The 25560-nt window shown below is 35.2% G+C and overlaps 2 protein-coding genes across 2 annotated transcripts in view; one reads left to right on the plus strand and one right to left on the minus strand.

Annotated features, from left to right (window-relative positions):
* The first annotated feature begins 75 nt into the window (after positions 1-75).
* On the plus strand, positions 76-4812 carry LOC139698281 (acyl-coenzyme A diphosphatase NUDT19-like). Its single transcript, XM_071597161.1, has 3 exons — positions 76-927; positions 1337-1541; positions 2812-4812. Exons 1-3 carry the CDS (start codon positions 205-207, stop codon positions 3033-3035), a joined length of 1152 nt encoding a protein of 383 aa, XP_071453262.1. The 5' UTR covers positions 76-204; the 3' UTR covers positions 3036-4812.
* A 3085-nt stretch (positions 4813-7897) lies between these two features.
* S1P (membrane-bound transcription factor site-1 protease) overlaps positions 7898-25560 on the minus strand; it is a 28032-nt gene continuing 10369 nt past the window's right edge. The window contains exons 6-15 of the mRNA XM_071597134.1: positions 24288-24425; positions 23865-24041; positions 20543-20965; positions 19074-19200; positions 16147-16391; positions 15076-15278; positions 14476-14625; positions 13031-13169; positions 12415-12525; positions 7898-9373 (exon numbers count right to left, since the gene is read on the minus strand). Of these exons, the coding sequence (XP_071453235.1) occupies positions 8980-9373; positions 12415-12525; positions 13031-13169; positions 14476-14625; positions 15076-15278; positions 16147-16391; positions 19074-19200; positions 20543-20965; positions 23865-24041; positions 24288-24425 (2107 nt within the window). The 3' untranslated portion in view covers positions 7898-8979. The remainder of the gene's footprint in view (positions 9374-12414; positions 12526-13030; positions 13170-14475; positions 14626-15075; positions 15279-16146; positions 16392-19073; positions 19201-20542; positions 20966-23864; positions 24042-24287; positions 24426-25560) is intronic.

The raw sequence follows: 25560 nt of genomic DNA on the forward strand, positions 1-25560 counted from the left end.
TCGATATCTGATTGGCTGAAGTCCTTGCAGAGGAAGGGGTCGAGATTTCGTCACGCCTCATTAAAGGAATTATCATGAGTAGATATCAAGTGTAGTGGAATTTTTCTTCATGGATATTAGCGTTTTAATTTAGCAACGTCGCAATTTTTGTGCTTGGGAGCGTCATAGCAGACCTTGTGAAGTTGTATCGAAACTATATTGGGGATGTCAAACTCTGTTAAGAAAGCTGCCAGTGTTATTGTCTTTGGCAAATCTGTCTTCTTGGATTCTATATCGTCCATACCAAAGCGAAGCAATGTTGGAGAAAAACACCTTCCGCCCGTTGATTATAAAATTCTTGTCGTTAAGAGGTCCTCTAAAAGTTCATTCATGCCTAATGGTATTGTTTTCCCTGGAGGTATATACCACGAAGCTGACGCCTGTCGAGATTGGTTAAAGCTGTATCGTGAGATGAACATGTGCCCGTCTCTTAAAACGTCGCACCTCGGCACCAGCACCTTTCTGGTGGAGAAGAAAATAAGAACGAATAATGCTCTTTGTTTCAGCAATCACGGGGACTGCTTGCCTAGCAATGTAGCTTTTCGGATAACTGCTATTCGTGAACTCTTTGAAGAATGCGGATTATTATTAGCCAAAAAAGCCACTGTTAAAATAGACAAAGAAGGTAGTAATTCAGGTTGGTCCTCTTTCCTTCACAGCCACGAAATATTACAGTGGCAACAAAGGGTACAAAGAAATCCTCGAGAATTTATCAAACTCTGTGAGGAATTCATGTGTGTCCCTGACGTTTGGGGTCTTAAAGACTGGAGTATTTGGTTGACACCGAAGCACTTGCCTTCCAAAAGATTCGATACCACCTTTTTTGTGGCAGCATTAAATCAAATACCACCCACTGTACCTGACGGCAAGGAACTATCAGAGCTAAAGGTAGATAGCACTTAGGAACCAAGTTGAACAACCCATGGTATTAAAATACATACAGTGTACGTAATTCTTCCGGGCCAAATTGAAATGGGTACCATAGAATTTCGATTTGAGGCATTCTTCTGCCGAAATATTCCATTTCACCGACTACTTAATTTCTAATGTTTTGGAACTCAGCGTCAAAATGAAAGAATTTGCTCCTTTCGAAGAGTCTTGAGGTTAAATAGAGACATGCATATTAACTCTAGTAGTGCAGCATTTGTAATACAATCTTTAATCCATGCATTTTGGGGTATTGACATGTATTATGTTTAGTGTCTTCATAAATAAAAGCTCTGGAATTGTGAGTTCACATGCCTCAATATATGAGTCACAGTCTTGGCTAATTTTAATTTATGCTTTTTTCTCTAAGTGGGAGGCACCAGATCAGTTGTTAGACGAATACAGATCCCAAGGAATATGGTTGCCTCCTCCGCAGTGCTATGAACTTGCAAGAATTGCTAAGAATTTTCATCAGATTAACCAGTTCTTGGATTATTCTAAATATTGGTGTGGTTGTCCAAGATGGATGCCAGTTGGAATTAAAGCAGCCGATGGTTGGGTATATGTATTACCAGGTGAGGTTTTCTAGAGAAATGTGACTTGATTAATTGCCATTTATTTGAACTCAAAAATAGAGCAGGTTTAGCTCCAGACATATACATTAACATGAATATCTGTCATAAGAACCACAATATTGAACTTCGTCATGGTGAAACTATGAAGTCCAATGAAGAAGAAAAGTATTTCAAGTTTATCGGCTAAAGATATTTACATTCCATTAATCCTGCGCCCATGCCCTAAGTGGCGCGCAGAGCCGGTAGGGTACTACGAACCACGATGTAAACCAAATACCTCGATGATAACGATGGGTTGAAACACGAGTCAAGATTATACACTCTTATTGTGTACATAAACATTGGCAGACAATCGCCAAAAGGTTCACCATTCCTGCCTTAGGGCAAAGAGAACACTAAGCCTGAAGCAGGAAACTAAGTCATGACCCTTTGGGTGGCTATTCCAGCATGTTATTGACTCATATCATTACAGGCCTCTAATCTCGTTTTATTCATGTCATTTGTGCATGAATTGATGTCATTGCATTGGTGGGATTCAAAAATAATGTTTGTGGAACCTTTGGAATTAATTTTGATTTAACTATTCACAGCTTGTCGTAACATCATGTGTAAGTAAATACAAATTAACTCTCGTAAAAAGTGGCTCCAAAATTGTTTCCGTTGCATTTTTAGTGCACCTAAAGGGTACCCTTAATCGAATTGGCCTTGATGGCTATTCTTCTTTAAGCAGTGCTGGGCCTGAAATTAGCAGTGCCTCACTGCATTTACTTTCCACACAGCTGCAACTTTAGGACGTTGGGTTAACATTATAAATCTGTGTGTGGGAAATTAGTTCATAGTCCTGATTCATACTGTGTGAATTAATTTAGCTCATTATTGAATTGATGGGCCGTCAAAATACTACTAAAATAATCTTTAGTGGTTTGTTCCTTAGTCAATGGAGAATTCATGCCCTACTTATGGATAGCAGTCAATGTCAGAAAGATTACTTGAGTAAGGTATAAACAGAATAGACTTTTGAGGTCCTCTTGACTAGAAAAATTCACATTATGAGCTAAAAATTAATATATAGTGCGTATGACTGCACAATTAACTCCCTGTTGACTGTGAACTAACCTGTGTCTAATGAGATATATCGAGTTCTGGACCAAGCGCTAAGTTCATAGGAATTATTCAGGCAAATTTTCCTTAGGATTTTTCTAAATTTTGTATTTTTGTTACAAGTTTGAATGGCGATGCATGATTCTAAATATGCATTGCTTATTTGCAGGTGATGACATGTATCCTGCAGAGCCAGATTTTTTTAACGTTGAAGATGTTAAAAAAGAGAAGAACCGCAGTGAATTGCAAATGGCTGAGTTGAGAAACAATTGCATAAGACTACATCGAATGGAAATAAAAGATACTTACAGTGTTAACATTGTCATCAGCCATAATCCATCCACCGATCATGTCTATCCTGAACAGAGCTTTAAAAAAGAATCATGTCTATAGCAAGGAAATCTTTTAGAAATTTTGTTGTATTTTTTTAATAGATCTGCTGAAAAGTATTTCGTACTGATTTTCACTTGTGATAAAACTACTCCATGTATTTTTAAGACTCTATGCACTAAGTCCTTCTTTATGATCGGTTATATATATGCATTTGGAGAAAATCTGATATTGATGGAAATGGAATGTGCCAAAACAAGTTATCACTCTGTTCATATTCCATGTATGTACATATTAGTAATTGTATATTTTTATAAGCACATGCTTTTCATGTGTCCAATGATGTAGTTTAGTTTTTTATTGAGCAGTAAAACTGACAAAATTGACTGGGTATTCAGCAGTGTAGAAAATAGTTTACGTAGTAAAATTCGAAATTGGTGGAGATAATTGAAAGTAATAAGAAGTGTTGTTCAATGACTACCAATGCTTATAATATTTCCCAAGATGATAGGCATGAACAGATAAACGGCTGATATACAGCTGTGTAAGTAGCTTCATGAATGATAACACATCCTCTGTAGTCAGTTGTACACCTTGTGTAGGCACTTCCACTAGGGATGTAATCAGACTTTTTGTGGAGAATATTGATTTGAAATAATGAGTATATTTTCTGACCAAACTTTTTAGCAGGCAGCATATTTAAGCATCAAGATATTACTAAGGTCAAAGAGAATACAGAAGTGATCAAGAGCTTCACTGGCACTTCAAGTAAAATTATTTACATCTTATCATTTGTTTACCATAAGAAACCTTTCAAAAGATATGAATCCATGAACATGTGGCACTTCCACAAAGTTCCATCAAACCTACATGTTTATCAGAGTTATACATGACAGGCTTATTGCTAGCATTAATGTGATTGACTACATGGTAAGGTTTTGGATGGGTAGACTGAACACAGGACTAACACTATCTGACGAAATGTTTCAGACAAATTTCTCCATAAATATTGCAGTTTAGTCCATAAAAACTTTTCCACGTTTAACCAAATCCTTAACGTAGTTCATTGAGATGTTATTCATTCCCACAACCTTATTTGGTTCAAATCCCTTTAATGCCCTTTTTATCTCACAATCAAGTATGTCTGGACTATCCCCATCTATATCATATTCTCTTTCTAAGCATGCAGACCTAATATCTTTACAGTATAGATCTTCCACATATTCTATCCCTCTTTCCTGGTTGAATCAATAATTTTACTGACTTATCTCTAATAGGGTGCATAGCTTTTCTTACATTCTGAGAGTGCTTTCAACTTTTTATACAGTGCACCGATTTCACTCATTCTTTGTAAACCTTCCATATCCTCATACTGCAACTTCTTCCCGGTTTCTTTTACCCATTACTTTTCTGCTTGAATCAATTGAGCATACACCTATATATTCACATAGGCAAATAAAAACATGCTGTCTTCTTAGCCACAGCTTTGGTTTAACTGAACCATAATAAATATTAGATTATTTTACATGCTATAATACAAAATAATGTTGCCAATTCTAGTCAGTTAATTGAGGGTTTTGTGGTAGAAATGAATGCTATGGACCTACTCAACCTCAATTTTCATTTCTTGCTGATGACTTTTGAGCTATATTAAGTCTTCCATGCCACTAAAATATGGAATAAAATTACCATTTTTCTATCTATGTTCCTCTTTTCTTCTCCCTACTTTTGAAATATGATGATGTAAGTTCAAAGTTATAATTATAAATGTTAACTATGTACGAGGGTCATCCGGAAAGTAGTACCCGTTCGTGCCGCATGAAGTGCTGACGACGCGAGTAGCCGCTGGACGAGGTCAGATAGCTTCAGTGGCTTGTCTGCCTTCTCTGAGCCAAGTTGCGTGACGCTAGCATTGCCTGTGTTGTTTCTGTGATTGTTTACAATGTTTAAAAAAATTGAGAACGCGGCCAGTTGTGAAGTGAGGGCAGTGATTAAATTCCTCAATGCAAGAAACGTTCGCCCATGTGATATTCATCGCCAATTTAAGGAGGTGTATGGAGACAATGTAATGGACGAGTCGTCTGTTCGGCGGTGGTGTCGCAACTTCAACATGGGGAGGGGGAACACACACGACGATGAGCGTTCGGGGAGACCGTCTGTCATTACAGACCAACTGGTGAGCTCAGTTGACGAATTCGTGAGGAACGATCGGCGCGTCACAATTGATGACATCTGTGAGCATTTTCCCAATGTTTCTCGAACAATTGTTCATGAAATTGTTAAACACCATCTGCATTATGCAAAAATTTGTGCAAGATGGGTCCCTCGCGTATCTCAATGAGCTGGCGGCGAAGGACTATGCAGCAGGAATACAGAAACTTGTCACACGTTATGACAAATGCCTTAATTTGCTTGGAGATTATGTTGAGAAGTAGTTTAAAGTATCCTCTTTCAAATAAAATTTTTTATGTTTGTTAATATTTACTTTTGTCTTTTTATTTCACGAACGGGTACTACTTTCCGGATGACCCTCGTAGTATCATCTCGCTCAAAATTAATCAATATGATTAACAGACAATAAAAATCTGGGAAATTACTACTAAGTGGTAGTTTTTTGTAATCTTTTATGGCAGCAGGAGAGGGTGTTGAAATTTGTGACACTTCAACCAAATTGAAGGCAAGATTGTGATAAGATTGATCCCACATATGTAGGAGTTGCACAATATTAACCATGAAGTCACTCTAAAATATATGAATATAAAATTAATGTTCAGTTAGAAACTTAGGACATTTTCGACTGGGAGGACTAGCAACAGTTATTTTGAAGTACTGAGGAATTCTGAGACAACTATTCCACTCATTTACATCAGCCAGAATTAATTACAATCCAACTGGTTAACCTAGCATGAAATTAAGGACTTCCATTGCTATGCATAAAATAATCTTAAACATTATCAAAATATGGGCCAAAATCCATGTTATAGCTATAAAGCCTTGTCATTTACAAAGGTATGACAATGAAAGAAAATTAAGGTTAATTTCTCAAGTACCAATGAAGAAAAATAAAAAAAGGGTTCATCTGAAATTTAACTCATCCATGATACATAAATAATACTTTAATATAGTGTATATTTTAGGTATATTCAGCTTATAAATAAATGAAAGGACTAACTTTGTAGTTCCACACGAAAAAGATTTATTCACACGACCCGGGTTTCCAAGTAAAACTTCATCATCAGGTGTACTTCGAAACCCGGGTCGTGTGAATAAATCGTTTTCGTGTGGAACTACAAAGTTAGTCCTTTCATTTATTTATAATGAATCGGTTCCATAAAGTTACGCCAGAAACCATTAATTGTATATTCAGCTAGTACAGCAGTGATATGAGGTCTATTAAAAAAGTTCCCCAACTTCATTTATCACCAAAAAAATACCTTGCTAACAAATTATTGCACAGAGAGTCCCCACACCACTTCAATAGTAGTAATAGGTTGATTACCTAACTAACTGCGTAATAAGAAACATTGTGACTAGTTAACTTTTTTTCATTTTTTTGGAGAATGGAGTGAAAATATCAAAATGAATTTACTTATATTTTCTGTGAAGTGCTTTTACACCAGATTATCAAAAAAGTTATTATTAAATATTATACTTCAGAAGAATAGACCTTGAAATGTTGAAATATTAATCTTAAAAATGGCTGATTCATGTGAGATCAACTTTAATGGTCATCCAGCAAATCTCAAAATCAGGGTCGAACGAATTGGTTTAATTGCTGATATCTAAAGCAAATTCTAATTGATGCACATTCAGCCCTTCGATTTCATGCTGACTAAACCTATTGACATATGATGCTAACATAAACACCTTGTCCTAAGCCAACAAAAGTAATTTAGAACATGCTATAGTGATGCATTGAGTACAAAAACTTCCAAAAGATATAGAAGGCAAACTAATGAAACTGCTTAGTGAAATTTTCATTGAAATTCCAGTTATTGAAAATATAAACACTGGCATCAGTTTTCCGTTGAAAGGATATGCTTGTGAAGTATTTAAATTTTAGAATATTATCCAGTAAAGAAAATATAAAAATTTGAAAAAAGGGGGAATGCAATACATGTGTATGTGAACACGTGCATAAACAGCCACATATTGCATGGCAAATACATTGTACTTCCCAGTTGACTGGTTTTAATCTGACATAAGAACAGGTACACAAACTCGCCTGCTAACCCATAGGTCGCAGGTTTGATTCCCACCGACGTGGGTTTTTCCACCTCGGGCTTAAGCTCTTGTAATTGTTTTCAATGTAATGTTTAAGGGTTAGGTGGAAGAAGGGACAACAGAAGTCCCAATCAGGTTGTTAAATAATTTAAAAAATTGGGCAAGCAAGGTAAGGCAGCACTTTTCGGCAAAGTAATGAAAGCATTCACTGGTTCTTGTACTCATTAACCTGGGAAGATTCTTTTTGGAAGTGAAACACATAAGTCTGATTCAGTGTATAAAAATCACTATGCTCTATAAATAGAGAAATCTGGAAATATAGTTTTAGCAGTGATTTTTTCTCATCTATACATGCTACAAAAATGATTATAATTATTATTATATTTTGCTGCAATTTTGTTATTACACAGTTTGCATAATTGTTTAATTGAGATTACAGAATGGTAAAATGAGAAATAAAGTGTTGCAGTGTGGTAATAACTTCATGATAGGAACCTTATTTTGTATTAGAGACTATAGCATCGAATTTCAATTATATGAGCATCACATCTATTGATAAGTAAAAGGAAGAGAGTATGAGTCTCAAGCTAAATAACAGACAAAAAAATCAAAAAACTTGATGGATGTAATATACGTGTGAATAGTATAAGAAGGAAGAGATATAGCATATTTAGCTTTAAACAATATTTAATAAGTTCCATAAAGATTTGCAAATGCACTTAATGTGGTGAATTTAACAACTGCTTTTTTCAGTAAGAAAGATAAAAATAAATTTCACGTTCATTTGATACATAAAAACAGCAAAAATTTAAAACATACAAACGTGTAAAGTTAATTTTTTTAAGATACTGCCTTTGGTTGTAACAATACTGTTGGGTTCAGCGAGAACATTTAAATATAAAATTGGTAAAATGCAGGTCACCCAGTGGCTTACAAACATAATATAAAATTCATTCACACCAAATGTAACATCCAGAATGTGTAAACAATAGCACATGACTTAAAAAGTGAATTCACTATACAATTTTTCATGACACCAGCCAAATAATGGATACTTTAACAATAAAACATACTTCACTCTTAATTGACTGGTATGCTGGAAAGTGCCGGAAAGGATACAGAGTATTTTTGGGAGCATCTGATGGGATTGTATTACTGGTGCCTCTGTTAATATCACAAAAGAAAACCTTCATAACCCTTAAGCACACCACATGTTATTTTTTTAAATGAGGAGATATATTTGTAGAATGTATAAGCCACATGATAAGTTCACATATTTAACGGCTACTCAAATTAATTAAGTTTGCTAACCACTGATTTAACCTGAAATATAATAGCTTTTGCTCAAAGAATAAATATCTAGAAAAAAATATACATTTATATATATATATATATCAGGAGAACATCCATAAATGTCATGAGATAAAGTATAGAGTACAAAAATTATCTATATTTAGTACACATTTATTTTAAACAGTTGGCAGTTGTAAACATTTCATCATCACACGCTGCAACACTGATAAATCGAATGGTTAAAATTTTACAAAGGACTTGGCTCACGTACATACATCTGTAAACAAGGGGGACATGTCATCGATAAAATAAATTATGTGGGTACAACAGTCCAATACGTCAGATCACCAAAATCCTTCACCAAAGAAATAGACCCCAAGCATTTTTTTTTAGTTTGGCACACTCAAAACACCTGGATAGGTCAAATGAACAACTTATCAAAATGCACCATCACAAAATCTGAATACTATTTGCACTCCACATGAAAGTTTCACACTGAAGGAGGAGTGCCCTTGAGGCCACTTGCTAAAATGCCACTTCCACTCAGGAGCCGGGAAGTAGCAACCCTACCAGTTCGGGCTCGCTTCCTCCTTCTCCCCCTGAATCCAACCACAGTCCTACCGCGGCAGATATATCCCCATGCCCACAAGCCAACGGCTGCAGACAGGAGGATAACAGCAAATAAAGGCAATAATCCATCACTATATACTCCACCTTCAGTCAAGTATGAGTCACCATTCACATTTCCTACATAGTCAGGACTGCCCCCAGCCCCAGCGATGGCAGGGGTTGGTCCTAATCCCAAATCTGATGGTCTCCATGGGGGCAAATGCTGATTTTCCATACCACCAACAGAGAGAAGTTTTTGAGATTTGTAAAGGTTCCTGAAAAATAAATCATTTTCATTAATTTTTTAAAAAGCTTTACAGTAACCTTAATTCATTGCTACAAATAGTCCTATTAAAGAAAGAAATAAAGCACAAGGAAATATTTAACGGGTAATTTACATGCATAATAATAATAATAAAAGATTTTAAAATGTTAACTTCTCTCCATTGTTAATTAAGCTATATTAGCCCTCTTAGTGCGGCGGGGATGTCAGGGGTACTAGTGAGAAGTGCGAAGGGTAATTTAAGAAAATGTATCACCTTAGAAAAAAAAACATTATGAAGTTATTTGTTTAGATATCCATATGCAGTTTTTTTTATTTTTAAATATAATATTGTAGTTAATAATGATGTAATACATTTACATCATCTGAAAAATAAATTTAATTACTACAGTATCATAAATTTGAAGAATATTTTTTTAGCAATTTTATTTCGATTTTTAGACACAAAACTAATATTTTTTTTAAACATTTTTCAATTAAACTACGATATTTAAATATAATAACGAATCAAAAAGACATGCAGAAAATATTATAAATAAATAAAGAAAAACCAGTGAATTGCAAATTTATTTGTCAGCCTCTGCATAGTTCGATTTTGTTGAAAAGGCTGATCTCACTGAGTCAAATTGGGACTTTTCCCCTTTCCTTGAGTCTGCAGCAATGTGCTTACAATCTAAAGGCAGAAAAAAACCAAGTTCTAACTCACAGAGAACTGCTGACAATTTGATCCATTGCGCAGGGCGCAATTGATTAGATAGGATGGACGGCAAGAGAAACCAAAATGATTACAAAGCAGTGTTCTCATTTCCGTCGTCTCAACAAAGTCTGAATAAGCAGCTATATATCAACACCACGACACCACAACACATTCAAGAGATTACAGATAAAAACAGATTAGTATCCTTTCAGTGGCTTTTCATAGTGGAAAGACCACCCAGAAAAAAAAACGAGCAAACAATTAGGCTGAGCTTCCCGACATGTACAAAACTGAACGAAAAATTATTGTAAGAATTATACTTTTTGAAAAGCATTTAAAATTGCTAATAAAAAATTAAAAAATTAGTTACGTAATTCTATGGAATTCAACCTATCGATAGCACAAAAACCATAAATTATTAAAGAAAAAACCATAAGTTACAGCGATTTAAACAATAGCCTACGCAAGAGCCGATATATCGGCCCGCCGCACTAAGAGGGTTAGAAACACTGCATACTCTTTTAGGGAATAAGGTAATGTAAAAATTTCATCTACAAGTATTTTAGAAAAATTTACTCTAACAGTCTCAATTTACTCAAAATAGTCTCAGTTAGGACACCCAAAATTATAACTGAAAGTGCTCTACATTCTTTTAAGAACTTGAATATGCTCAAGGAGGTCTACGCTTTCATAAGAGATAACTTTTTATATTATGTGCTAACATTGGGTCATATACAGCAGGGGTTTTAAACTAATGTTCTGAAGTGAAAAAAAAAACAAATATTTAATAAATCTGCACTTTATTTTTTCATACAAAAGAATGTGTGTCATAATAATATGTTCTTGACTTGCATAAATATTAAACACAGATGCATTAATGTTATTCTTGCACATTTAGCAACTTGTTCTAAGAACATTATGATGATGTAGCTTTGGAAAATATTTATTCTTAAACCACATGTCATGTCATACTCAAATCTGCTACCTTTATCATTAACAGAATAGATGAGTGCATAAAAGTTACAATTGGCACATCCTTTGCATAATCTTTATCATCATCATTAGTCGTTCAACCCTAAGATTGGTTGACTGCAGCCCTCCATCCTACCTTATCTGATGCTATTTGGCTTACTTCCTGGTATTTTTTGCAATGTCATTTCTTATTTATTTGTCTCATGTATTTATCCTTTGGCCTTCATCTCGGGAATTTTACCTCGATTTTCCATTCTATTATATTCTTCACAAATCCATTGTGCCTCAGGATGTGTCCAATCCATATGATTTTTCTTCTCTCTATGGTGTTCCATAAGGCCCGTTCTTTGTCTATTCTTCTGTATACTTCTTCATTTCCTATTTTATCCATCAATTTGATCTTAAGCATCTTCCTCCAGCACCAGGTTTCAAGGGTTTCAAGTCTTTTCTCATCTAGTTTCCAATGGTCCATGCTTCTGATTCATAGAGTGCCATGCTCCATACAAATGTTTTTACGTATTGTTTCCTCTTCTGTAGTTCTTAAGAGTGCCATGCTCCATACAAATGTTTTTACATGTCGTTTCTTCTTCTGTAGTTCTATCTTCTTTGAACAGAGCAGTTGTCTGATCATTGTGAATGCTCTCTTAGCTTGAGCTATTCTTCGCTTGATGTCTGTAGCACTTCTTCTGTCCCATATGATGGCACTTCCAAGATAGGTGAAGGAAAGTGTGACTACTGTACTATTCCACTTCTGTCTTCCACATACTAGGATTTTAGTCTTCTCACTGTTTATGTTCATGTTGTATCTTTGTAGTACTTGATCCAAAAAATTTACAATGGTAACATATTTGCTGGTATATTAAAAATATATGGCACTCATATAATCATACATAAAACATGCAATCAGAAGTGGTACATGAAACCATGTAGTCATTATTGACTTAGGAGTTTTTGTCGGAATATGTCTCCTGGATTCATTCATACACTGATTATATTTGTTTTCATAACTTACATTAATTCAAAATGATACATAATATAAATGTATCTCACATTAAGGTGAAATAGTGCAATTATGACTAACATTTCTGCCTGGTCTTTTTCTCTAGCTTTGAATAAATTATGCACTATCTACAAGAAGAAACATAAAAACTAATACAATAAAAATACTACACAATAAAAATTGGATATTTTAGGGTGATAAAACATTGACTGATATCCTACAATTTGTGGCATATTATAATCACATCAAAACAACACATTGAGTAAAGCTATCTAGCATGCCAATTCAGTTTTTCAAACAGTAATAAATGTGGTTCCTGAGCGGCAATCTGACATTTGATTAGGAAAAAAGGGGTTTCACTCACGTTGGTGCAGATTTATTCAAAGGAAGGGGTTGAGCCCAAGACAGGTGTGGGCATGGTGGCAGTGGTCTAGCTTGGGGAGGACCAATCTTGTTTTCCAACACTTTAGAATACCTGCAATAGTAACAAAAATGTCATCATTACCAATTTCAATTAGCTAAGGCATGTGATTATTTATGTAACATTTACTAATTTATGAATAATAATGATATTTCACTAGAAATAGTATAGAATTCTAAAACTGATCCTAATGCACTACTAGTTGATGTTGTTTGAGGAATAGATACTTCATCATGAGTAACAAACGGAAATGTCATAAATCATGTATGAAGAGTAAATTCCTAAAATTTCAAAGGTTTAAGGAAGACAAGATCCCTGTTTGAGGACATAATGTTTTGTAACAAGAAGCATTTTAAGCCTTGTTTCACTTATATTCTTCTTTGAGCAGAAATAATATTTTGGCATTTATAAGGCATTGTGATGTGTACTTATTTCTGAAATATTTATGGCATAATAATATCTTATGAAATGAAAGATTTTAGTAAATCTTGAAATTGTCATTGTAAGGCCACCTCATCTTATTATATCGAGGGCAAATTGATTAGAGAGCTTTTGGTACCTGTATAAATGATTTCCTTCCATTCGAACAGGCAATTCACTATCAGCAAGTACATACTTAGATTGATGGTCTGAAAATACTGATGGTATCTGCCCTGTAGATGTGAACTCCAAAAAGGCATCAAGCATCCAAAAACAATCTGTGAATGAAGAATTACTTTATCATTATAAAATTATCATGTCAATAAAATTTAACTAAAATTCAGTTAGCATATACACTAAATAACACTTCAGCTGTTAAAGAATAGTCACCAATAAGGAGCAGTCCTTGTGCACAAAAATCTCCTCAGTATTCATCTACCAAGCAGAGAAATATTGTTTATCCCAACGTGAGAAATATTTTTTCCCAATTCCAAGCTTATTTTACTCCTTATTGTACCCATAACATATTTTTTAAATATTCAATGAAGAAATGTATGAAGCTGCTGGTTTTTTCAGTTTCTCCTCATGTTGACTTGTCTTTCAATGATGACTGTTTCACCATACATTAAGTATCTGTCTTCATGTCAGGAGTGGTGATAAAGGATTCATGTCCAGTGCCATATTATGTAATGGCTCTGTTACGTCAGTTCTTGTGCTGTGGTTTCAAACCAATAAGACTAACCAGGAGAACTGACCAATCATAACCATTAAATTAACTCTCAAATCTGAACTGCCCAGAAGGCATCAACAGGATGACTGGAGAATCTATCAGCAATCAAAGGCAATGATAGTAAGAAGGAGATGAGCAGCAAAGTACATAAAATAAGATACCACAGACACAAGAGAAGAACCCAAAAAATTTTTCAACAAAAAAAGGACTTTTTATTACAAACTAGTATTTTCTATTACAAAGAAAAGTTTAGAAGAGTACATTTTCACATTATTTCACTCATAAAACCAATCACGCTATTATTTGTAGCCTTAAAAGCTGAATTATTTAAAAAATAAAAAGAGACAGCCTTTCAACTAGTGTTTGTCATGGTTTAGGAGTGTCTCCACCCGAGCAACAATCAGCTTCTGCACTGGCTAGAAGATGCACCTTGTTTTAAATAGCTTTATATATTTATAGAAGTTTGTTGCAGGTGAGTTTGGTGGCAGCCCTCCCTCTTATATTTACTTCCTTAAATTATAGATTTTTAAACAATGATGAACATTCCCGATATTATAAGATGATATAAAGGAGTGAACAGCAATTAGAAATGTTCATTAAATTAATTTAGATTTTACAGGAATTTAGATAATAGAAAGTAGCAATTTTAACCAAAAGGGAAACAAATATCCTAATTTTTGTGTTATTTTGAATTCATCACATATACATAAACTAAAAAAATCACCAAATGATGACAAGAATGGAATACCATTGCGCAAACATCTACTATATATGACAATATACAAAGAAAAATTCTTTCTTAGTATCACTCCCTTATTTTTTATACTATTATTATAAGTTAATTTGATGCTTACCTTTTTGCAAATGACTATTATCTAAACAATTTGAGTCTCCATATATGACTATCCTCCCAGGATTGCTCCCAGTGGGCCCCTTAGGCTGCAGAAGCCCAAGTATTGGGACATTCTCCACTCTTCTCGTCTCTTCACCTAAAACCTCCCTCCCTGATTTTGTAAGAATAACAATTCAATGAATAGGAATTTGAGATACTGGATACATTCTGAACCTGAAAACTTTCTCATGCAATGCAATATTCTCCAAAATTTCCATTTCAGTAAATTTACAAAAACACCACAGTTTGAGAACTCATTGAATATAATACAAATGTAGAAGTAAAATAATGATTTTTGAGCAACATATTAATGGAGAAGTCTGAAAAAGTAATACCTATGTGGCAGTATTAAGTATATTAACAAAGAAAGTTATACTATTATGAGGGGCACCCTAGAACTTTTGAAGAAAATGCATCTGGGAAATTAATCAATATTTTTCAAACAGAGGACCCTGCTTTTTAAGCTATTTATAGTATGATATCAATGCATCAATAGTTAATACTATTTCATATTTTTTATAGCTATTCCAATCAAGAGACCATCACTGAGAACATAACATACCCTGGTCATTCAATGAAGCTGAGATCACAATACCATCTTCCGGAAATTTAGCAAGGCTGGTCCCAGAGGCATAATGCATTGGATGAAGACCAAGCATAAAATCTCCCTCGTACACACCATCGCCTAAGGCAATCCCCCAAGAAGAGAGGAGGTCATTCAGTGCTGGAATATTTGACCCTCCTGTATCTGGCATCCACCATTGCCTGGGAAGAATAGGCATAAAGCATTACAGTGCTGATATGTACATATTAATGTGAATGCAAAATAAATATATAAATACACATGTATAATAATGATAAGACCATCAAAATTTTCATCATAAAATTCGGAGCTCATGGTTCTTTGTTGCATTTAACAAGGAATTTTGAGGATTTGGGCTTGTCTGGAGAGAGAATTTAGAACAATGAAAATCTAAAGATGCTTTATTAATGATTATGTGACAGGGTAAACGTTTTAATTTCTCATAGCGTGAAAACTGTGGAATTGAATACTACACACGTTATTCTAGTGGAATACTGTCTAGCCCTTATTGACTTTAGTGCTTTTCCCCTATACGTAATTCCTTGTAGTGTGATTGTTTTGTATAACCATGTACACCTGGTAATTTCATGAACTCTATGAAAAGAAGAGGTCAGGATGGAGAACTTTGAAATGCAAGATATCACAATCAATTCAAATTTGTAAACAAAGAGACAAAAACTCTTAATGAGTCCAGACACTTTCACATTGACAGAACTCTTTTTTCTCTCTTTCCTCTTCTACCTTCTCCTGACCTCTCACATCTCCATTTACAGAATGGATACCTACATGAATTAGGCAAACAAGGTATCACAAAAGGCACTAATTTTTACCATTATGTAGTGATTGTGTTAAAAATGATTTGATAGCCCTTTGTTGATATTTATCAATAGAAAATAAATGGTGTTTATGATTCATTTGAAACCAATGGAAGATTTGTACAATCACACAAAAAAATACATACTCAATGTAAATAACTGTACGTTATTATCTATTTCATTAGTAATTTGTAGTTTCAAATAGATACAAAAATGCTAAAAATTTATTGCACACCTGGTATTTTCATCATAGAACTTCACTCGACGCATAACTGATGAATTGTACCAGTCAGCAAAGACAATGAGAGAGAGCCCTCGTGTGAGAACATCATCTCTGAGTTTATCAATTTCTTCTGGGAAAAACTCTTCCTCTGGATCAACCAACAGCAAGGCTCCATATGATCGGGCATCAAAACATGTAAATGGGGAGCCGAGGACCTCCACATATCTCCCTCCTGATCGCAAGTGACGATACATGTCCTGGGAAAATGAATTTATTTCTCATGAAGCACTCCTCATAATTTCCTCTGATATACAAAATAAAAAAATTCAAATTTTAATGAATAACTGTATGTATATAGTTAACCCCATCTGAGTTTTGACTCAATACTCCTATTTTTTACATATTTTGTAAAAAGTTGAGTTTTTTCAACATCATTAAATGCTGCCAATTGAATTCCAGTAAATTAATTTAAATTTTAACTTTAAAACATTTTTGAAAATCATGTTCTCAAGTAATAAGAAATAAGAGAAAAACAACTTTTCCCTAGAAACAGTAGCTATCAAGTAGTAAAGAATCAATATTTATTTTGATTACTTCAATGCATTGATCATTATCACCAATATTGAGATTTTGAGTATGTTCCAAAATTCACCAACAGTGCTACAAGTACTGCCATTATGTACAGATGCTCGCTTTTACCAATGTGCCACAACAAGTAGACAACAGCATCAACAGTACTGTTTGTAGAAAGAAAAGGCATTGCAACGACCTTATTATTACTAGGCGGTAAAAGTAGTAAATTTTAATATGCCACCTTGCGCAGGTAAAACTCATACTGCAAATTAAATCTTTTTGGACTAACAATAGAAAACCCTTTTACATACAGGTTAACCCTTAATTTTTTTGGAATTTAAATTTAGTATTCTAAGTTAACCTGAAACACAAGTACATATGGTACTTCATTGCCAACAACTTAATTTTTATGGCATTTACTTATAATTTCACATCCATTTATTGCTTACCACATAAATTTGAGCCAATTACCAATTGACAAGCAAATTGTTAGTTAATGTGGAAATTAATTTAACATGGAGATTACCGGCAGATCTGATTTTATAGATGACTAATACTGCACATTGGTGAATGTAAACATTCTAACCACAATAACATAGTCTTTCAGTAAGTGAGTCTTTTAACTAGGTTCTGAACTCAATGAGTGGTCATAAAACCGAGTTTTGGCGTTAACCAGAGGTTAAAGTTAATCTTCAGTCCAACGGGACATTATAAAACATGGGTTAAATAAGCTGAATCAAACAAAGAAATACATGTTAGAATGGCACCTTATGATACACTGAAGGGGTTGCTTCACAAATTGCACAAATGCACTTCAGCATATAGTCTTCAGTTACAGATAAATATTTAATATTATAAAAACTGTGTACGGTGACAATCCTAGAGCCAATTTTGATTATTTGCGCAACTCTATATGGATATTTTACTCAACTAGGCAACAATCAACAGGAGTGAAAGTTTAAGGTCAAGTGAAGTTTGATACTGTTGTCATCCCACTAATTAAGCTCGCACTTCTGAGGATGGTAACCTAGTTGACCAAAATATCAGCATCAAAAGAGAGTCTAAATATATCACTAGCAGCGATGGGATCATCACTTTACCAAATTGATCCTACTGAAAATTTTATCATCATGCCCACTCCCCATTCAAGAATTTTTGCCACTGTACAACTACATTTTTATCTACAATGCAAAAATACTTTGGGCTATCGTCAGTTTTTGTCCATATTTTAGCCAAATTTGCTCTGCAATTTTTGAAAGACTTGAGAAGCTGACAAATCTTGAGCATAAGAAAAAATTGAAACCAATGATAACTTTTAAATGGCATGGTTCATTTAAGAAAAAATTGCACTCATTAAATCTTGGATATTTCCACATTGTTCATCTGTATGTAAACTATGGTACGATTAAATGATTTTTTTAAAGATCAGCATAATGATGAACGCTATTTAAGAGGATGTATGCTTCAGTACAGAAAATGTCAATAAAATGAATAATTTCCTTGATATTATAAGCCAGATCTCCAGCTCTAACTATAAACATAAAATTTGTAGACAATACCTTTTTGTAATGAAAGACAATGAATCAGTTTTATTGCAATATGATAATAGTCTCATTTATAAACTGTATGTATGCAGTGTTTAAAAATATAGAGGATAAAATATTCCTCATACAGATTCAAGCAGGCACCTGCCTGACCTTTGCAAGAAAAATGCATTACACATTTTCAAATATGCAATATTTTGTGATAATTGACCTACATTATGTCAGATTAATTACTGCAACTCTTTTAGTTTATATGCAGTCATTAAATAACTGATAATTACCATGAATTTACTCAACACACCAAACAAGTCTTTTTAGAATTCAAACACTACGTTTATTTTTTCAAAGAAGTATTTCTAGTTTCGTAGTACAAGATAATAATCCCAAATTTTAGGATAAATATCATATTTAATGTTTAATGATTTACCATACTCCCCACTCCATAAGATGCACAGCATTTCTTCATGCTAGAATTTACAATATATATTTTAAAGAAAAGGATTGGAGTATTTTGATTTTAATACTTAATATGATGAAAATTGAATTATTACATTATAAAATTAGCGGCTACATGTATGTCAACATTTATTCATCGTAAAATCCCAGATATTTTATATCCCTGCCACTAAATCATTTCTGCAGTTATTTCCACTGGGGTTGTCACTTTCCTCCTACACAAAGCCATACTCAGTTCCGTGTCAATTACACATTTTAGCTTGTTATTCAAATTACTTGCTATGTGACACGCTGGTTAACAAGGTTCCACCGTACTGGGAAAGTTGAATTATTTTATTCTGCACATAATTTTTTCATGTTACTCACCTTAAAATTGGTATGTATGTGATCTCCATTCCAATCAAGTGGAGCATTTTTCATGCGCAAATTGTCACGGGGAAAATAACCTGGGGGGTAACGTAAATTGTGATACTGATCCCAAAGTACTCGTTTGCTGCAAATAGAAATAGAATTTGATCAGTTACATCAATATTTGATATCCACAAAATTTTAACCAACTTAATTCCTCAAGCTTATTATAAGCATTTCTTACTAGAAAATTAGTTTTTTGTGCCTATTAGAAGCAGCATGCATTTATGTAATCACCTTTAAAAATTGAGAGCAAAATTCAAACTTAATGCTGCATTCTCCTTACTTAAAAATCACTCCAGCAAATAACGTACTACCTCATAATTTTTGTTAGGTGTCTACAGTTTGAAAATACAGCCATCCCTCACTTCATGAAGACCTTAAGATATTTATTTGAAAACAACTCATACAAGAGCTAATTTTTGCCAGCAATATGAAGCAGACATTAAGTTGCAGGTTCAAATAGATTCCTAGCAACTTTGTATTAAACTAAGGGATATCTATAATTCTCAATAAATATTAAACCATAGGAAATGGCACAGCAATTAATTGTTCACAGTCAAGTATATGCAGATAGGGGAATCTCTCATTTTATGAATTCTCATTCCAGAATTTTGCCTGATTTTTTAGGCACTTTTCGTATATCATTACCTTATCTCCTTGTGAGAGACAGGTATGACCAAAGCCCATGCCTATCTTCCACATCTACCTGGTCTTAACATTCAACTCCTGATGGCAAACATGAATTTACCTTATAACTAAAAGGAAGGTTGTTCCTTTTAGTACGAAATTCATGATTCCCAATTGCATAATCAATTCCCAACTTTTTCATTAATTTCAACCTCCCTTCCCCACTCTTCCCCAAATGATTGATGAAGCCGGGCTAATCCTGACAATTTTTCTGGCTGAATGGTTATCCTATCATAGGTAAAAGTTTTTAAAAATTAATTTGTAAATGCATTTTATTATCAATTATTTCAGTTGAGATGCAAAATCAAATACAACAAGTCAACTGATTTCATCAGAGCATAGCTTGAAATATTTGAACACAAACCAAATTATTTATTCATTTGAAGTTACATAATTAGACATTTATTAACTAAGCATTAAATAATAATGACATCCTTTTATGTGAGCCTTTTATGCATGAAACTAACTACCAATACAGCACATCTACAGAACCTGTATGTGGTTCTATATGCAAAACAGATCAGCAATTATTTTGGGATACCTTTTTCTTTATTCCATGGATTACCTATACCATGCAATTCTTAAAATAGCAGCACAGAAAGTCTTAGGTCAATCCTGAAGATCTTTTGGCTGAATAACTTTATGCAAGAGAAGACTAAAAAAAACATTACATTGTGCGCTGAAATGCACATTATGAAAGAAATTCATGTATGAACTCAAAGCATTGCGTGACTTACTGCCTGGGAGGTGTTGGTATGATTTTTGCTTTTATAGGAAGTCGCACTGAAGAACGCCTAACTCTCTCCCCATCCTGTGATGCTGTGGTTCCGGCACCATCCTCTTCTGCTGGTGACTCAACTGTAAGAGACACATGCCCTTGGGCTATCCCTTCCCAGGTAGCAGCACTTTTTGGCACACATAGTGCCACAGCCAAGTAGCCAGCCCAAGGCCAAAGGACATCTGAGTGCTGGAGAGAGACATCCAATCGACCACCATTTTGAGGTGCATATGGATGCCACTGAGGACCTCCACCTGATATCCTTCCCGACACTCCCAGTCCATTGAGAATAGTTACATTCACCCATGTGGGCATGGAACCATGGTATAGAGGCTGGGTGCAGTAAGGCCACATGTACTGGCATTCAGTCAAGTCCACATAACTGCAACACAAGACACATCATGCATGGCAGGTTAGAAGTGTTTGATTTAACTATGGTAACAACAATTTCTACACATAAATTAAGTACATATATTATATCAGAGATTACTAATGCAGGACTTCACCTAAATATATATTATTATTGGTGGTCTACTATTTTAAGGTAAATTTATGGATGGACACATTGTACACTCCTACACTTCTTAGTCTCACCTAACAAGATTAAACCTGAAACCCCACACAGCAGTAAACTTTTCTTCAATTCTGCATGCAGTCTATCTCCCTTCATTTTATCCCAAATTGCTAACCCTTTCTTAACCCTAACTCAAAGATCCAATATCCTCCCCGCTCTATCAGTCTTCAACATTCCATCACCAATCAAAATGCTCTGCATCCACCTTTCCTGCCTTCTTTGGATTTCTTCAAATAATGCTCTCTTCTTTCCCACCAGGTTTATTGTTTGGTATCACTTCACCACGGGCAATACTTCGATACTTTCGCCTTTCCCTTTGTGAAACTATCAATACTGTTATGGTCAGTAATCCAACCAAAAAGGGGGATCGAGATGGTGTGGGGGCTAATGTACTGGCTTCCCACCCAGAGGGCCCGGGTTCAAATCCTGGCGGTGTTGAATATTTTCCAGAGGTGTCTCGATCCCTACTTGAGGTGCTTTGTGGAGTGCACTTAGTGAGTACGCCGTCTGTCGGATGGAACATTATGCTGCAGACCCCTTGGTGCCTTTCGTAAAGAGTAGGCTAATGCCGACGCCGGGTTTCTCTCCACCCTTCATCCTTCCTTGTCCATCCATCCCCTATGGCGCAAATGACCTCAGCTGTTGGTCGCCTCCCCTAAATACTACTACTACTCCAACCAAAATATCGGTAAAGAGTTCCACAAAAACTTGATGCTGGCCATATGATTGGAACCTTACAAAAGGTTTAGTATTTGTTGGCTTGATTTCTTCTCCAATCATAATCCCTCATAATAAATTTTTCCATCCTTCTCCACACCCATATTCAAAAGCCTGTCATCATGCTTCAATAGCTACATTTCTGAGCCATACAAAATCACACACACTACCAATTTTTTTCCCTAGTCTTATCCTGCCCACATACTTAAGGTTCCAAATTTCTTTCTCTAATGCAATTCTTCTTATTATATCTCAACAACTATGGTCACCTGGTCCAAGACCCTTTCAAGATACATAAACTGTTTCACCTGTTCTGGTTCTTACCCTTCTATCGTACTCAATGATGAGATATAAAGGGCATTGAGGGAGATGAAATCAAAAAAGGCCACAGGGGTGAACAACATTCCAGCGGAACTACTAAAAGGTTTAGGAAAATGTGGGAGGAAGAGACTATATGGACTGATTCATACCATCTATGAGGAAGGAATCCGGCTGGAAGACTTTGTGAGATCAGTGTTAGTTCCTATTTTGAAAAAAAAGGCTATATCACATAAGTACTACAGAAAAATAAGCTTCATTTCCCAGGTAACTAAAGTGATTCTCAGGATCATCATCGGATGGAGAGTAAGGTAAATGAATACTTAGGGGATGATCACTTTCGATTTAGGAAGGGGAGAGGCACGCACAATGCCATTGCAGTAATGAGAACACTATTTGAGAGGAATATATATTACAATCAGGACGTAGTTGCCTGTTTCGTAGATTTCGAAAAAGCATTTGATAGAGTGAATTGGGAAAAACTAATGAGCATATAAAAGAAAATAGGAATAGATTGGTGGGACAGGAGGCTAATCCGCAACCTGTACATGTCACAGACTGTGCAGGTGTGAGTGGGGAATGGAAAGTCTGGATGAGCAGTGTTACAAAGAGGTGTAAGGCAGGGTTGCCCATTATCACCGTTACTGTTCAACTTGTATGAGGAGGAAATGATTAATGGGGCATGGGAAGAACTGGAGGTAGGAATGAAAGTTGAAGAGGAATTTGCAATATCAGTTAAGTTTGCTGATGACCAAGCTTTAGTTTGTCAGTCAGCCAAGGCATTGCAAGCATCATTGAGTGCAATGGAAATTCAGTGCGACTGGGATATGGGATGAGAATCAATATTAATAAAACAAAGGTTATGTGATTTTCCAGAAATAAAAAGGCTAAACTAAACATTAAAATAGGAGGGCAAAAACTAGAGCAGGCAGAACAATTTGAGAATCTTGGAAGGGTTTCGGACCAACACGGTCAAAGTAGTAGCGATATATGGAGAAGAATTGTGCTAGGCAAAGAAGCTTTTACAAGGAGGAGGGAGTTGATGACAGGGACGTTGAGTAAGGATGCTAAAAAAAGACTCGTTAAAACTTTGATATGGAGCATAGCTATGTACAGCACAGAAACGTGGTCATTGAAGCAGGAAGATGGACGTAGATTGGAGGCTTTTGAAAGGTGGGTGTGAAGAAGAATTGAGAAGGTGAAGTGGACCAAAAGGAAAACATATGAGGAAGTACTTGGTATGGTGGGCGAAGAGCGGGGATTGTTGGGAGAAATCCTAAGGAGGCAGGAAAAATGGATGAAGGGCATATTGATCGGCAGTGGGATGTTGAAGACTGTAATAGAGGGGAGAATGTTAGGCGAACAAGGAAACAGCAGGAACATGATAAGGATGTTGGACGGGATGATGGGAGGAAGGAAGTACTCAGAGATGAAGAGGGACTTAATTTAGATTAGCTTGCTGGATTGTGTTTTGTTAGCAGTCACAGAATATTTATTTCATAGTTGTTTCCATTAAAAACCTACCTTTAGCGGTAGATTACTTAATAATAATAAAATACACTTTATTCTTACCCAAATCTTGAGAATATCAAAAATAGCTTAGTTCTACTTTGCAAAAATGTGGTTCACGTTTAGGGCCATGGCAAATCACAGCCTATCTTGTCATACTTGCCTGGGACTAAGACTGGCCTGGGGCTTGTAAGTAGTCAGCAGTCTATATGCTCGCAAGAGATCAAGTTTGCCGTGGCCTTGTTCAAACATTCCAACTCCAGGGAGACGTCGCGCTGAAGCCATCAAAGCTTGCTTCATGCTTGCAGGATTAATAACATTACCCCGATGAAGTACACCACTACAGGGAAGAATGAGATCCAATATATTAGTATAGAAACCAACATAAATATTACAGGCCATGCTCCACAAATATTACATTTATCTGGTAACCATGTAGCATAATATTGAAACTTTGACAGAGAATAATCTTTGAATACCAACAAAGAAAACTCAGATAGGAATTATGTAATTAAAAACGTGCTCACAAAAAACTCAATTTTCCACAGAATGAATTACCAAACTAACCTATTACTAATCAACCTACCTGGCCAAAAGAGTTACAGCACCAGCCACTACTGGAGATGCCACACTTGTGCCAGATAGTGTGCGACAACCTCCTTTTATGCTTGAGCCTCTCACAGCTGATCCATAAGTAACAATATCAGGTTTCACACGCCCATACCTGAAAAGGAAAGAATTTTTCACATACAAGTTCATCAACATTTACCCATGAAATATTATTGCACCATTGGGATTTAGGTTCACTTAAAGTACTAGACTTTTAAAAATGAAATGACTTGGGCATTGCATTCAAAAGAGACAACAAAATCATAACTAGGTGGGAACTTCACGTCAATTTTTTAATAATTTTTAATTTTTTTCACTAATATAATCTCACTCCAGCTTTTTAAATTAGCAGGCAAGTTTTCCAGGTAAACACTATTTTTTTTAATCTAGGAAACTTGAGCTCTACGGCTCGTAAAATAACAAGCAAAGGAAAATTGCTATTGCCAGAATACGTTAGCACCACTCATCCCACAAAGAAAACTAAATTTGTTGTGATGGCTTGGGGCATGAGAAATTCCAGGGACAAGGGACCAATCACAACCTCTCAACCAGAATACCCTTCTGTAGTAGTTTGCGGGGGTGTTACTTCCTCATCAGTGACCAACTTGAGACACACACACTCAACCCAAATGGAATGCTTCACAGTATTTAAGGGACCCCGTTGAGGAGTTCCGTTCAGCTTGATGAGGAGGGCAACTTTATGGCCAAAATATGTGTGCATACGATGCACGCCCCCATCTTTCCCTGTTTGTTTTTATCTCTTGATGTTGCTCAATTTGAGTAATATTCTCCCAGTACTTGGGCCCTTTTCAAATGTCTGAGTGACTGTTTTCCTGAGTCCTTGTGATTGTGTCAGCTCTGTGATTGTCCCTGGATTGAATTGAATTCATTCCAGTGAACAGTCAAGGATAGTGTGTTTGTGTTCATAAACCCAGGTATCCTTAAGTATTAGCAGAGTTACATTTGTTAGGGTTAACTGATGGGTTAAGTCATTCTACACCACTTGTAACCTAAAATGTGAAAAATAAAAGCAAAAATTGAAAATTGTGCAAATTCATGAACATATTTAAACTCTGACTTGACTGTGAAGAAAGCACAGATAGCTGATACATAAAAAACTGTTAGTAGAATGATCATAATGTAACAGAAAAAAACTAAACAAACCAGGAATAAGACATTAAAAATCTTATCTCTTAGGACAAAACAGATATTATTGGCACATCTGACATATATAGCCTTGACCACACTAG

This window comes from Hetaerina americana, unplaced genomic scaffold (genome assembly GCF_022747635.1).
Source record: "Hetaerina americana unplaced genomic scaffold, ioHetAmer1.1.p SCAF_80, whole genome shotgun sequence".
In the NCBI taxonomy this organism is placed as follows: domain Eukaryota; kingdom Metazoa; phylum Arthropoda; class Insecta; order Odonata; family Calopterygidae; genus Hetaerina; species Hetaerina americana.